Source organism: Danio rerio, chromosome 8 (assembly GCF_049306965.1).
Source record: "Danio rerio strain Tuebingen ecotype United States chromosome 8, GRCz12tu, whole genome shotgun sequence".
Lineage (NCBI taxonomy): Eukaryota > Metazoa > Chordata > Actinopteri > Cypriniformes > Danionidae > Danio > Danio rerio.
The window spans coordinates 22,116,940-22,133,073 of NC_133183.1; the positions used below are offsets into that span (position 1 = coordinate 22,116,940).

At 36.1% G+C, this 16,134-nt stretch overlaps 1 protein-coding gene across 3 annotated transcripts in view; it reads right to left on the reverse strand.

Moving 5' to 3' along the window:
- Nucleotides 1–2,703: 2,703 nt before the first annotated feature.
- Nucleotides 2,704–16,134, reverse strand: part of myo1f (myosin IF) — a 41,864-nt gene continuing 28,433 nt past the window's right edge. For 2 of the 3 annotated variants that reach the window (XM_073909682.1, XM_073909681.1), the window contains exons 12-21: nucleotides 12,808–12,952; nucleotides 12,556–12,670; nucleotides 11,856–12,025; nucleotides 10,658–10,803; nucleotides 7,551–7,697; nucleotides 7,329–7,477; nucleotides 7,193–7,252; nucleotides 5,421–5,634; nucleotides 3,655–3,827; nucleotides 2,704–3,571 (exon numbers count right to left, since the gene is read on the reverse strand). In XM_073909682.1, the coding sequence (XP_073765783.1) occupies nucleotides 3,495–3,571; nucleotides 3,655–3,827; nucleotides 5,421–5,634; nucleotides 7,193–7,252; nucleotides 7,329–7,477; nucleotides 7,551–7,697; nucleotides 10,658–10,803; nucleotides 11,856–12,025; nucleotides 12,556–12,670; nucleotides 12,808–12,952 (1,396 nt within the window). In that variant the 3' untranslated portion in view covers nucleotides 2,704–3,494. The remainder of the gene's footprint in view (nucleotides 3,572–3,654; nucleotides 3,828–5,420; nucleotides 5,635–7,192; nucleotides 7,253–7,328; nucleotides 7,478–7,550; nucleotides 7,698–10,657; nucleotides 10,804–11,855; nucleotides 12,026–12,555; nucleotides 12,671–12,807; nucleotides 12,953–16,134) is intronic. The other variant, NM_001256671.2, reaches the window with a different exon arrangement.

Consider the following 16,134-nt stretch of genomic DNA (forward strand, 5'->3'; position numbering starts at 1 on the left):
GTAACCATAGACTTCCATAGTATTTGTCTTTCTTTCTGAGGAAGTCTGCTTTCTTTCAGCTTTCTTCAAAATGTCTTTAGCGTTCAACTGAATAAAGAAACTTAAAGATTTGAAAGCACTTGAGGAAGACTAGAGAGTAGATTTCATTTTTTGAGTTAACTATCCCCAGTTCAAAAGAAAATGCCAGATGGCACTTGGAGGACTTTGCATCTGAATTCTTTATATCGTTCCTTAATAATTAATTTAACAATTCACATTTATTTGTTTCGTTTTTTGTTTGTTTTAAACCTGACTTCAGGTCCTCACCATTCATATAAACACAGCCTTTTTCCTATATAGCTCTGATAACATTGTTTGAACATTTCAAATAACATTGATGTCATTTACATCTTTTTGCTTTTTCCTCAAACTAATATGGCAATGTTTTCATCTGTGGAACAGAAAATCTGATTTATAAACTGATTTCTTTACACATCTCAAGTCATTGGCTTTGTGTTGCCTGGAAATAAATAAAAACATCTGAAAACATGACACCTTTTTGTGTATATTTTCGGGTATTTAGTGCAAAACATGCTTTGTTAGTAGTAAATTTCATAATATATTATTTTAATATATGCTAAAATGTACTACAAACACATTGAATTTGATTTAACCTGACAAACACACTAATCAACTTGAACATGACATATGAAATCATGTTTAAAAATATGACAAAATGATCTTGAAGCTCTACAGCAGTGTAGAACAGTAACAACAACAACTGACAGGTATTTTGTTTACCGGTTACTATGGGTAATTTAAGTTGGCCAGTAAAAGACACAAAGACCGGCAGGGAAACATACATTGTACAGTACAAACATTTGAAGGCAGATTAGCATTAAACCTGCTGTGGTTATTCCTCAAAAAGCTCAGATGCAAACACCGGGTTTAAATCTGTATTTGTTTTCACACTCAGCAACATGCTGGACTTTGCATAAATGTTTAGCAAGGAAAATGAGGACTGACTCTCATATTCGCTGGTGTTGTAGTGTCTCTGTGCACCTGTTCAGATGAATTTCAGTCTGAACTCACCTGCTCAACCAGTCCTCCCAGCCGTTTCTGCAGTTCGCCTTTATGTAATACTGGTTAATCACCTCTATTCTGATTCAAATCCAATCCAAACATCACATTAAAAGCATGTACAGAAACAGAAAAGAGGGGAAACGGAAGACAGAAAAATCGTGTTTCCTACATGGTGAAGTTATTTAGGCTGGACTCCAAATTGCTGGAACAACGGGTTTTCTGGCCAAGAGGCAAAGCGAAGTTTTCACAGCCTGGAGGAAATAACTACATACTTCCAATACACATTCGTACTTGATCATGATCTTCAATATCAACAAAGCTTGATCAGAGTGAACTTGATCTGATAAGGAACAATATTCATTTATAGTTCATTATTTGCACATTGTAAATGATGTATTACACATATTTCCATATTTTGTGCATACAGTACTTATGAGACAATATACAACAGAAAACTTGAAATCCAGACTGTCAAGAACACATTTCTCGTCACTTTTCTTTTTTCAAATGATGTTTTAGTACTGTTATCACAGACATCAATTTATATTTTTTACACAGAAAAGAATATAAATTGAACAAAAAATGCAGAAATGTTGCTTTTGCTTACAAACACTTCCTGACAAAAGTCTTGTTGCCTATCCAAGTTTTAGAAACAACAAATAATAACTTGACTTCTAGTTGATCATTTGGTATTAGAAATTGCTTATATGAAAGGCAAAGTCCTATAGATTACGCTTATTTTACCAAAATAAAATATGATCATGCCTTGATTTAACTATTTCATTAGGACAGTGAAGTCTGACTTTGCTTAGACAAAGGTCTTGTCACTTAACAGAAATAATGTACAGTATAGAATATAAAGTAATGCTGCAGAGGAAAAAGAATTAATATTGTGTACTGTCTAATGAGCTTGGACGACTGCATTCATTCATCTCTGGATTGACTAAAATAACTTCATCTAAAGTCATCTGGAATGGCAAAGAAAGCTTTCTTGCAGGACTCCCAGAGTTCATCAAGATTCTTTTGATTCATCTTCAATCCCTCCTCCTTCATTGTACCCCAGACATACTCAATAACGTTAATTTCTTGTGACTGGGCTGGCCAATCCTGGAGCACCTTGACATTCTTTGCTTCTCCTGAGGTTTGATGTGGAGGCTGAAGTATGAGAAGGAGCACTATCCTGCAGAAGATTTTGCCCTCTCCTGTTGTTTGTAATTTAATGGGCAGCACAAATGTTTTGATACCTCAGGCTGTTGATGTTGCCTCTCGCATGCCCCCATACTGAATGTAACCCCAAACCATGATTTTTCCTTTACCAAACTTGACTGTTTTCTGTGAGAATCTTGGGTCTATGTGGGTTCCAATAGGTCTTCTGCAGTATTTGTGATGATTGGGATGCAGTTCAACAGATGATTCATCAGAAAAATCTGCCTTCTACAAAATTTGTTGTTCTTACAACTGGAAACAACGACAATACTTTTGTCAGATAGTGTATATAGCTTTCAGAAAATTAGACCAGAATTAAGCAATAGGCTGTTATTGCTATTTATTTTTTATATTTCTTATAACTATTTTATGCTAGGACCTATTCTAGCATATTTTATTTATTTTTACATATTTTAATAGAGAACAGCACTAATACACTTTCAAACAAAGCTCTCTTTAATACTGCTATAAGACATCAACATCAAAAATCAATTGAGAATTTCTCTGAATGAAGATTTTACACAGAAGACCATATAAAATTACAAAACAATGCATAGAAAATGTTTTCTATTTTTTACATACACAGATTTCAAGAAATTACACTAAAATTGAAGCAAAAAAGCAGTGATTGCTGTTCCTCCCTTCCCTGGTATGAAAAATGCTCTTGGAAATCTTTCTAATTGTAAAACAGTGCAGTCAAGTGGTCATTTGTGGACAGTGCAGAGTCTTTGTAAACGGTATTTGCTACTCCTTAAAAAAACTAGTCTAATTTTAGTAAAAACAGTATTTAAAAAACAGTATAAAATTCAGCAAGAAAAACAAACAAAACGATTCCCTGATCTCGTTGTGGCTTGAAGTGTAAAATCTCAGAGATTTTCATGATCTGCTTCTCAACTGTTAGTTCGTGACTTTTTGAAAGAAGTGTGTGAAAGCTTTTAATGTTTCTTGTTAGATGCGCTTCATGTGTGTGAAAACACATTCTCCGTTTCAGATGAGATGCGGCAATAATCTTTCTCGACCTGTCAGCTGTTATTCTGTTACTAAAGTTTACTAATGTTATTGCATCAGCAAAAGCTAGTTTGTAACTGCTATTTAATTATGATTCATCACTATTAACAATATTCTTTCAATAAGGGGCGATGCTTGTGTTCAATGACCATGAGAAAATGTGGGTCCTGTGGCCAAACCAGTTTAGAACCATGGATCTAGGGTGCAGGTCTACCTCTTTAGATCTTCTCCACATAGTTTCCAGGAAAAAGTCCTTCTTTCCCACGAATTCTTCCTCGCCACCATCCTGATTGATCTGCAGGAGACCCGGAGGAATGTTAGAGAAAGTACAACCAGTCTCAAACAAAATCTTCTCACAGTCTCATTTCTAGTTCTTACCTTCACTGAGGAGTTCAATGATGTCGTTGACTTCAAAACTGATTTCATCTACATCTTGGCCAAAATACTGATAAAGCGCTCGGCATCGTGGGCCCTGTGGTCGTGCCTGAGGTTTGGGCCGGCTAGAGGGGGCCGGAGGAGGACGCTGGCTGATACTCTTTTTCCGCTGCATGCTGGGGAGTTTTACATTTCATTTAGTATTTTGACAAACTACATTTTGGGATGTTTCTAAATGTACATACAGTTGAATTATTAGCCCCCTGAATTATTCCCCCTGTGTTTATTTTTATCCCCAATTTCTGTTTAACGAAGAGATTTTTTCAACACATTTTTAAGCATAATAGTTTTAATAACTTATTTCTAATAACTGATTTATTTTATCTTCGCCATGATAACAGTAAAAATTATTTGACTAAATTTTTTCATGACACTTCTATACAGCTTAAAGTGACATTTAAAGGCTTAACTGGGTTAATTAGGTTAAATAGACAGGTTAGGTTAATTAGGCAAGTTATTGTACAATGATGGTTTGTTCTGTAGACTATTGAAAATATAAAAAAATATTTAAAACTGCTTTTATTCTAGCCAAAATAAAGCAAATTAAGACTCGTGTACACCGAGAAGTTTTTTGCTCGCGTTTTCCATCAACGTTTAACGCCTGGTGACTATATAAAAGGAGTCCATATAGTGATCGTGCAAAACAGCAGGTGCAAAAGCATAATTTTTAAAAGTTGTGTAGCTAAGGAAGGCTTTGTGCCGAAACGTCTGTTTGTCTGTTATCACCCGTAAAATGTAAGAAAAAGTAAGTATAAAAACAGTATGAAGCAATTGAGTGCGAATCATTACCTTCTTTTGAATAAAAGTTGTGTAGCGCCATCTAACGTCAAGAAGCAATTTTGCATAGTCTTTTGCTTGACGCCATTGAACATCGCTTGGGTTTGAATGCGGAAAAACGTCTCGTACAACGTTGACGATAAACGCAAACGAAAAGTGTCCCGGTGTGTAGGAGCCTTAAGGCTTTCTCCAAAAGAAACAATATTATCAGACATACTGTGAAAATGTGTTGCTTTATTAAACATAATTTGGGAAATATTTAAAAAAGAAAAAAAAAATTAAAAGGGGGGCTAATAATTCTGACTAACTGTAAATGTTCTCTTAGAAGACTTATACATTTTTTCTAACTTTTAGACTTTTAGAGAATTTTTTCATTGTATTTTGGGGAAAACTGAATATTTCTTAAAAATATTTCTTAAAAAGTCAGAATTGTAAGATGTAATCTGTAATCTTATGCTGGCTTAACATCAAATGTAAAAATAACATACAAATCAATGCAAATGCGCAAATTATTGCAGCGCTTATGATGTGGAATGTGTGACGCATTTGTTGCAAACACACAGAATTTACCTCAATTGTGTCTTTCGCAAAGTTTAAACAATTTAAAACTTAAGCTAATAATGTATATAAAAGGAAAAAAACATCCCCTGAGTAAACGAGAGTGAGTGACGCAGTGCTATGCATTTTGTGTAAACCCAGTATTAGTATTCGGATAAAAAAGTTCAAATGTTGAACAAAGAAATTTAGAATATCAAGACAAATAGTAAAATATAAAATTATTCTGTTAAAAAGGCAAAATAGTGAGATTCTCAATTGAAAGATAATATAATATAATATAATATAATATAATATAATATAATATAATATAATATAATATAATATAATATAATATAATTTAATATAATATAAAGAAGCTTGTACAGTTCGCTTACCCAGACATGCCCTGATCAGGCACATTGAGGAAGTCTAGGTTTGTGGACTGATTCTGAACCGGCCTCGAGCCTCTTTGATTCTTCTGCGAGCCCAATTTTAGAGGGTTGCTGGGTGGAGGATTGTGCCTCACTGGCATAGAGTACGTCACTTCCTTTTGCTGCTGCTGCTGACCGCCACCCCGGTGAAACTGCGCTGCCCCATTCTGATGCCCGCCTGTAAAGAAATACACAGTTGGAGCATCAGTTTTTTTCTATTCTAACAAATGCAAACCAGAGACTAGAAAACTTAAAATACTAATTATTACAGCAGCGAGAACTGCTAGTGCTCTCAGTTTTTCATTATGTATTCCTGAGGGCCAGCCTGTACAGTATGTTTCTGCTTTGAGCTTTGGGTCCTCCCCAGGTGTTTTCCCTCTCAGAGAGTTTTCTCTTGTGAAATAAAAGTGTGCTTGATTATATTAAGCATGCTCTAGTTGTACCTCAAAAGCTTTTTATATAAAATGGAGAAACTTTAACAAATCTACATTTGTGAATATAAATGTTGCTCCAATCAACATATTATTACACAGAAATTCAATTTCTTTGTTTTTCATAAAAATGGCAAATTTCACAATGTGATAGTCAAACGCAAGGTAAAAACAAAATGTGCGTCAAAGCTCTCTAAGCGATTCTCAACTTATATGGACTGATCCCCTGAATGTAATGTATCTTCTTTTGTATTGTTTAAGGTTTATTTATTAGTGCATGGTCACTCGGTTATTTCCAAAAATTGAATTAATTTCATTAAATTATTAGTATGATTGGCCGGCGCAGTGGGTAGCTCTGTTGCCTCACAGCAAGAAGGTCGCTGGTTCGAGTCTCGGCTGGGTGAGTTGGCATTTCTGTGTGAGTTTGCATGTTTTCCCCTTGTTGGCAGTGGGTTTCCTCGGGGTGCTTCAGTTTCCTCCACAAGTCCAAAGACATGTGGTATAGGTGAATTGGGTAGGCTAAATTGTCTGTAGTGTATGTGTGTGGGTGAGTGTGTATGGCTGTTTCCCAGAAATGGGTTGCCGTTGGAAGGACATCTTTCCAACTAAGCCGAAAAAAAAATGAATGAATGAATATTAGTATGTCCATATTTTATCCATAATTTACAGATGTTAATAGTAACATCAACAAAACAACATGCACATTCTATTCCATTGGATTGTGACCCCTGAGGTCATAACGTTAGATTAAAAACACACAATACTGTCAGATGCAGCAGATTGATTTCGTGTCACCAGGTTAAACTTTCTGACACCTTGGCTTTACAACACTCACATAATAAAAAAAAAACTGAACAATGAGGATGATCTCTGATAGATTTTCAACACTGATATATTTATAACCACCACAGAGGATATTAGGGGTAACGAGTCTCTGTCATTGGTATTTTGGGGTCAGGGGCTGAAAAGTTTGGGAACCCCCGCTCTAGTGGACTTGTAAAATTAGCTTTTAATCGTGAGTTTCTAATAGCATAACAGTTTACCAGCAGCGCCCGGATGAGTTTATTTAGAATGAAAAGTTTCTCTGCATAAGGTGCATTGGCTATCAGTTTCTAAAATTCCTTAACTATATCTTTTCCCTCTGCACATGTTTGACTGTGCAACGTGGGTTTAATAATCCATGTTGAAACCCTAAGTAAAACAGTTCCAAATACACTTCGCAACTGCAAATATGAATCTTCCCATCAGTGACAAAGAACGCAGTGTGAAAAGCACATTAGTTATTAAAATTCAGAGTCTCCCTACCTCTGTGCTGTGGCTGGCTTCTTCCTCCATGACTCTGAGGCATGCCTTTCCTAGTCGGCTCTGTAGAGAAACAAAAAGAGTAGTAAACTCAATGTACAGATGCTGAATACCCTCTTCATCCATGCCTCCCACATACTGGATGTCTTTGGCAGTCCATCTCCAACACTGACGGTGAGGGTCTTTCCTCCGGCTTTGATGACAGCTTCATCGGCCTGTCCTCTCTGAAACACCACCATTCGTGTGCTTCCTCCTCCCCATCCCTCTTTCTTCACATTAAACTGCAGCCTGCACAAAACATAAGCATCATCTTGAGTGGTACGAGAGAGAGAGAGAGAGAGAGATGGAGGATAATGGGCACCTGTCGCTGAAAGACAGTGTGAGTTTGCTTCGGGTTTGCTCCTCGTAACGTTTGCACAGCAGTGTCAGGAACTCAGTCTTGAACATGGACTCCAGCAGACTGTCGTACTCAGTCTCGTGCAGGATGAAGAAGTCATCTTGCCTTGTGCTGCAGGGAATAAAAAAGATTATTACAATAAAACGCATTTAATTCTCTGAGCACCAACAGCTCCTTTGTGTAAATAGCACTGTGTTTACGGCCTCTTCGTGTTGATTTGCTGAATGTCTGCTCAATGGAGGTCGCTTTGGACATGAGTGTCTGCCAAATGACTAAATGTAAATATTCATATTTACAGTTACTGAAGAGAATGTGAATGAACTTTCCAGCATTGTGTATATATATATATATAATTCTAAACTATATATTCCCTATTTAACTATGTTTCGAACTACGTTTTCGAGCAATGATCAACATAGATGCTAATCCAGAATCGCCTTATACTTGGCGAAATCACACTTGGCACCATACCAATCACAAATGACCAGCACTGGAAATAAATTAAAAAAAGATTTTTAGAGTTGCAGTGTTTTCATGATACAAACCACAAACACTCACAAACTTTCGTGACATATTTTTTAAAACCTCCAGAGGGCACTGTTCTCAATAGAAAGAGTCTCTTTAATGGTCTTCACTTTTTTAGCTTGGAATATTACACTTCTATCAGAAAAAAGCTCATAATTGACTACTGTATAAATATTGCATAATATCATAAAGTTTCCTTAAACATCAGAATAAAAACCCATAATTATTATTAAAAAAATAAAGATTCATTTCACAATTAATAGATTTATGCTGACAAAATAGTTATTAATTTAAATTTTGAGTGAAAACAGAGTGAACTGTTACTTTTAGCATGATATTAAAAGATACAATTCAATATATCATATTAATAGTAATAGATGCATTATGCAATTTTATAATTCTATGAAAAATAAAAAAAAGATTAGTGCATTCTTAATGATAAGAAGAAACCCTGCCAATGATCATTTAAGAGTAAATTATATTGAATCTTCAGCCAGGCTTCACAGTTCAACAGACAACTTATTTACTAAAGAAGAATTTTGAGCAATTAAAGAAGAGAGGAGAGCGGAGGAGATAACAGAGACCTTGACTGATGAAAATCCCATTGTTGACTCAGTAATTGATTTCCACATTACCCTACTATACAACATCATAAATCATCTTCATAAAAGGAAGATGATCACAATCCTTCTCCTCTTGCTCAAAACCCCCCATACTTTCAGTCTTTCTCACTCTTGACATATAAGGCAGACGAGAAGAACTGAGCAGCCATAAATATTAACTCATTTCCTTTTTGATAATTTCCTTTTAGCTTGTTGCATTTAGTCTCCGCAAAACTTCCGTATCAGCTTTTCTGCTGTTTGGTGGTCTGGCAGCTTGTTTTTGGGCATGCAGTAATAAATCTGCTTGCAAGCACTGCTGTGGATCAAGTACACTCAAAAAATGTAGGCCTAACAAATAAGATTTCATATAAAACGTCCATCCATTTGGATCACATACTTTTAACAGAATAGAATCATATAATAGAATTGTACTTTTTCTACAGCTTAGATATACTTACGCTCACCGGCCGATTTATTAGGTACACCTTACTAGTACTGGGTTAGACCCGCTTTTGCCTTCAGAACTGCTTTAGCACATCGTGGCATAGATTCAACAAGGTACTGGAAATATTCCTCAGAGGTTTTGGTCCATATTGACATGATAGTATTACACAGTTGCTGCAGATTTGTCTGCTGCACATCCATGATGCGAATCTCCCGCTCCATCACATCCCAAGGGTGCTGTATTGGATTGAGATCTAGTGACTGTGGAGACCATTTGAGTACAGTCATCTCATTGTCATGTTGGAGAAACCAGTCTAAGATGATTCGCACTTTATGACATGGCACGCTATTCTGCTGGAAGTAGCCATCAGAAGATGTGGTCATAAAGGGATAGACATGGTCAGCAACAATACAAGGTAGGCTGTGGCATTGATTCTGAATCAATTGGTGCTAATGGGCCCAAAGTGTGTCAAGAAAATACCCCCCATACTATTACACTACTACCGGCCTTGTATCAATCGTTGATACACGACAGAATGGATCCATGCTTTCATGTTGTTGATGCCAAATTCTCAATTATCCAAATGTTGCAGCAGAAATCAAGACTCATCAGACCAGGTAACGTTTTTCCAATCTTCTATTGTCCAATTTTGGTGAGCCTGTGCAAATTGTAGCCTCAGTTTCCTGTTTTCAGCTGACAGGAGTGGCTTCTGCTGCTGTAGCCCATCCGCCTCACGGTTGGACGTGTTGTGGGTTCAGAGATGCTCTTTTGCATACCTCGGATGTAACGAGTGGTTATTTGAGTTACTGTTGCCTTTCTATCAGCTTAAACCAGTCTGGCCATTCTCCTCTGACCTCTGGCATAAACAAGGCATTTGTGCCCAGTGCCCACTGAACTGCCGATCACTGGATATTTTTTCTTTTTTAGACCATTCTCTATAAACCCTAGAGATGGTTGTGCTTGACCATGTCTACATGCCTAAATGCATTAAGTTGCTGCTATGTGATTGGCTGACTAGAAATTTGCATTAACAAGTAGTTCATGAAAACACTTTTTTTTTTTTTTACAAGTTGAATGTTTCTACATTTAGGAATCTTTTTCACAGCTGTTCCCTGTTAAATGAGCAATGTGTAACTTCTTCAAATTAGGCTCCGCATTTTAAGGGTGTTTTTTTCACAGCTGTAGATTGTTTGCTTTGCTTTGAAACACAAATTAAAACTGGTACTGCTTCTTCTTGGTTGGATTGGCTTTCGCAAATAGTACAAAATGCATCACATGCATCTATCATATGATTGGTCAGAGCGCACATGATGATTTGGGATTCCACATATTGCATATATATAATATATATATATATATATATATATATATATATATATATATATATATATAATTATTTTAAATTAGTGAAAATAAATCATACACAGTTATAAAGTCAGATTTGCCCATCTGTTTTCATATACTGCACGCATAGCTAGAGTTTCTACTTTAAAACTTACCTCAGTGACACTGAACGGATGCCGCTGATGTCCAGCCTTCTTTTCAGAACTTCTTTTATCTGGCCCTTTTCTGGTCCTTTCTTTATCTTTTCCCGACCAATTAGGTAGATGGATTTTGGTGACAGTATTAGATCCCGCTTTATAGACTAGAGAAGTAAACAAGATACAAATAATTAGGATAAAAATAGTTAGTCAAAAGTCAAAGAAGTCAAAGTTATTAGGTGTGAATTGTTTTTTTTTTTTTTTTTTTTTACATTTTTCAAATACTTCCCAAATGATGAATAACTGAGCAAGGAATTTGTCAAAGTAATCTCTATTATTGCTTTTTTTTTTCTTCTGGAGAAAGACATTTTTGTTTTATTTCGGCTAGAATTAAGGCAGTTTTTAATTTGTTTAAACATTTAAGGTCAATATTTTTAGACCACTTAAGCAATATTTTCTTTTTAATTGTCTACAGAACAAACCATCGTTATACAATGATTTGTCTAATTACTCTAACTGGCCTAATTAATCTTGTTAAGCCTTTAAATGTCATTTTAAGCTGAACACTAGTATCTTGAAAAATATTTAGTAAAATATGATGTACTTTCATCAACATAAGCTGCATAACACTTGGGTATAACATTTGGGTACTTTTGTTTTGAATAAACTATTTTTTTATTAATGAATGAACTATTCATCAAAGAATCTTGAAAACTGTATCTCAGTATTAAGCATCATTCACAACTATTCACTGTAAAAATATCCATAAATGATGTGTTTTCTGTCTTTTGTCATTCATGATAGTTTTGTTTTATTATTATTTATGCTTTTGAATTGCATTATGGCACTTTGAGTTTTTTTTCTCTAAAAACATTTGATAAGTAGTATTAATAAGTAACATTTTGTCTGAATTGATGATAAACTACAGTGAAAAAACCTAATAAAAAACTTCCAGTACTTTTTCTATTATTTTACTGACTCATTTCCATATATATATATTATTTCTTATTCATTATATATTTTTCAAACTACTAAAACGTCAACATCAGTCAAATATTGAAACTTAATTTGCAGATATGTTTTACAGTGTAGATAATAAAAAAATAATTATAAGTAATAAAGGAAAAGATTCAGTCCACAAACACACACAAAAAATGTGATTACATTCATGCATCCATGACAAACTCAAAATCTCTTTCGCTCATTAATTCCTCACCTTGAACCTACGGTCAAACTTGTTAACCGAGTCAGCAAAGTCAACCCGCTCTCTTTTGGCCATGAACTGCCGCAGCTCAGGTCTGTCCTCCATGCCCAGGTAATCGCCAACAAAGTTCCTGTTTATACTGTTCCTACGACGTTCTTTAGAGTTATAAAGTATATCCGAGGCTAAAAATGGCAAGGAAACAGAAAAAACATGACTCATACATCAAGTACATTAAATTACCAAACAGGAAATGTAGATCAGAACAATGTATTTTTATTCATAAATGAATATTTTAAAAGGCATCACAATTTAATACAATATAGTTTACAAAAAAATAATAATTACTGTAACAACATGTGAAGTGCTTTTTTATGGGTTTTGAACAGTTTCTGTAGTACACTGAGTCGGTGTCTGCACAAAAAAATGACGTTTTCTGTTTGTTCAAACTACTTATTTAAAATGAGCTGAATCAACACAATTCTGGAGTTTTTTTTGGGACAAATTAATTCTTTTATGTTCAATCCACTTAAATTTGTAAAAACTAATATGTTAACTTAATTACATATTTTCCCAACTCAAATCAATCTGTGTAGAACTCAGCATTTTTACAGTGTGTTTAGTACTTTATAGCTCAATTAATGAGGTTTTATGAGCATTACAATGCTGCTTATGTAGGCAATACACAACCATTCACTTGGTTTTACAGGCTCACCCTCTTCCCGCATTTGTTCATATTTCCTCCTGGCAATGTATTTCCTCCACGCCTTCTGGATGGTTCTGGCAAATGTGTCAAACTTCCTTTCTCGCATCTCTTCCAGCAAAAATAGCTACAGATTAAAGAAACGGGAGTTGAAATGAGAAATGCTCTTTAAGAGCTACGTCACGAATCAAGAAACTGTTTATTCAAGAGCTTTTTTAGGTATTTGCTGAGTTTTGAGTTCAACTTTTTAACTCTGAGCCTCACCGACTCCGGATTCTTGATGAAGATTTTGGAGCGACCCATCTGGTACTGATCTGTCTCCATGTTTACCGTACGCAAGAGGTGTAAAACACCCTGCTGCTCTGCTCCACGCCAACATGGCCACGTCTCTGCTGTCAGGATGGCATACCTAGCAAAACGTGTGATTCAGTTACCCGAGATATTAGAACTAAGGCAAACACATCTGGGAAATCATCTCTAAAAGTAGCCCTCTTGAGATTAACAATGTCTGAGATTAACACAGTCAGCGATATTTCTGCTGAGATTTGCACCTGAGATTCATTTATTTGTTCCTACATTTAGTTAACTAGAACACTAGAGCTAAAGGGTAAATATAATCAAAGCTTTATCAACAAAAATGAAGCTTTTATTTCAGGAATCTTTCTGAAAAAGATCACTGTGGCTGAGGTACTATTGGTCTGAACGTATACGTAATAAGTTTATATAGCTGTAAGGCTTTGCTTCTGTGGCATGAGAATATTTGACTGGGTCATTCCTTCTGTTCAGACTGATCAGGTCCAACACAAGTAAAAACATGAACACTTTGGAGAAGTGCTTTAAAATAGAAACTGAAGCTGTAATCCTAACTGAAAGCGACACTGACTGTGGTTTTCAAGTTCAATACTGTAAGGCTGCTCACTTTAAAGCAATTACTTTATTACTATTGAGAGTGGTCTATAAATATATGTGACTTAAAGAGACAGTTGACCTAAAAATTTTAATTCTGTCATCATTTAGATACCCTTGATTAGTTCCATACCACTTTGAGTTTTTTTGTTTTGTTTTGTTGTGTTGAACAAAAGACGATATTTGGAAGAATGTTGTAAACCTGTAACTATTGACTTCCATAGTATTTGTTTTTCCTACTTGTCACGAGTGCAAGCGAGTTGAGGACCACAAAAGTAAAAATCCAAGTCCAGTTTAATAAGATTAGTCGAACAGACAGGCAATGGTCAATACAGGAGCAAAACAGGAACATACAGATAATTTAAATTGTAGTCATAAAATAGGCATGAGGTCGGTACAGGCAGCAAAAAAGCATACAACAAAAAGCAGACCCTCTAGTTTTTTGCGATTACGCAATCCCTGAATCCAACGCAAAATCAACAAAAAGTGGCAAATTTTTGTGATCCTGCTAAATTTTTTATTAAATGCAAAGTAATTCGCAAAACATTTAAATCATCTCATAAAACATCCGTTTAAAAAAAAAATCTAATTATATTTATTCAGTTTGCAATTTATTGTTTTATGTGACATATAGACGTTGCATACACAGCACATGTGATGTATTTGAGTTTCTCTCAAAAAATGAAGTTTCACTTGTGCCCTCACAATCCTGACATTACACGGAAGTAGGCGGAATTGTTTTGCAGCCTGTGCAGTAAGCAGAAGCGAATGAATCATGGGTGATTTACATGTGAAGTCAATGCAAAGATGCGATTAGACATCATGCGGCATGAACTGGGCGATTGACATGCTTCAGACTGAAAAAGAATGATGGAGATTTGAGGCTAAAAGATAACTGCCGCTGGACATGACTGAATTGAAGGACATTATTTGTGTTTTACATGAATGGCTGGTATTAAGCCTCCTTTGCACTGCACATGACAAACGACAAGCGACAGACCAGAAGTCATTCATTTCCAATGGAGAGCAGTCCTGGAGCTGTGTGGAGTTCCGATCATCTCCGTATGCGAAAAATTCGGATCCGAATTGAGCTGCGGATCCGTTGAAATATTTGAACTCCTGCGTATGCGACCTGCTGACCAGACATGACGTATTCCAGTGTTGTCCAAGCAGATGAGAAATATGAGTTTATTTGGTTATTTTTGTAAAAGTCCAAATTAAAAAAAAACTTTTCTGTTCATAAATGTAAGTAAGAAAGTTATAAAAATATAAATTTTTTATGTTGTCTCCACATTCCCTCCAATATTTTAGCGGTCTATGAGTTTCTACTATTCATTCATCCATTAAACCATGTAAACGCACAGAGAATAAAGGCTCTTGCATTTGCCCTCCTTTATTTTGGACACCGTGAGAATCAGCTTCTCCCCCATGGTGCACGACAACACTAAAAATACTGTGCGACTGCCACAAGGGGGCGTATTGAGACAGTCGTGTCCAAATGTCATGTGCAGTCGGCTTTAGGCAAGGCAAGGCAAGTTTCATACACGGTGGCAAAAGTGCTTTACGTAAACAAGAGTAAAAGAAACAAGTATAAATAAAATAAAAACAAATAATTTTAAAAAAAGATGAAAACAGCGTAAAGACACAGCGTTTTTCCATATTCCAAAACACTGGTGTATCATATTTTCTCATTTTACTCTGGGACTTTTTCGGTACCTATTATGGTATTATGGTGTGCATAAAATCGATAAATGTTTTGGTTTAACCCTTTTTCTGCAGAAAACACTTTGTTTGTTTGTTTCTTTGTATACTTTTTTGTCCCTCAAGAAAAAAATATTCTGTGGACTCAAAGCACTTCAGCAAGTACTGATGCAATGAAAATGATAGTTAAAAAAAAGAAAAAAGAATTACATAAATTCCATTGACAAGTTTTATGGCAATTCGTGTTTTAGGTGTATTAGGGAAGCCCAGGGCCGGAGCAAGCTGAACTGCCTCTCTAGGCAGAGGACGATCACGCCACCCTCAACCCCAATGTGAAAACGAAAGTGACCGGTTATGAAAATAAAGTGAGGTGTCGCGGACCTCTATTCAGCCGCCCTATGCGTGGATATAACTGAGGACGCGCGGGTGCTGAGGGAGGGAGGGAGGGAGGTGTCGCTGATGCTGCCCTCTCTATACTGCCGCCCTACGCGCGGATTTAACTGAGGACACGCAGGTGCTGATGGAGGTGTCACTGACGCTGCCCTGCCCTCTCTATTCTGTCGCCTATGCACAAATATATCTGAGGACACGGGTGGTGAGGGAGGTGTCGCGGACATAACTGAGGACGCGAGTGGTAAGGGGGGTGTTGCGGATGCCACCCTCTCTATACTGCCGCCCTAGGCGGCCGCCTAGGTCGCCTCTGTATACATGCCGGCCCTGGGGAAGCCCTAACACATGTCCTGAGTGAGGTACATGTCAGATTCTCAGTGAAATCTGAGATAAAGTAAGATTGTGGATAAAAATAAGAGTCATAACTTCGCTTAGCTTAATTCCTATCGTTTTGGATCTGTTATGACAGGAGACCAACATAAAGAAGCTTATTTTTATGATCTGTGTCATTGTCTTTGCACACCTAACATAGTATTACCTAATATGGTAAATTGTATAATTTAATGGTAATGTATATACATTTCAGAGAATTGT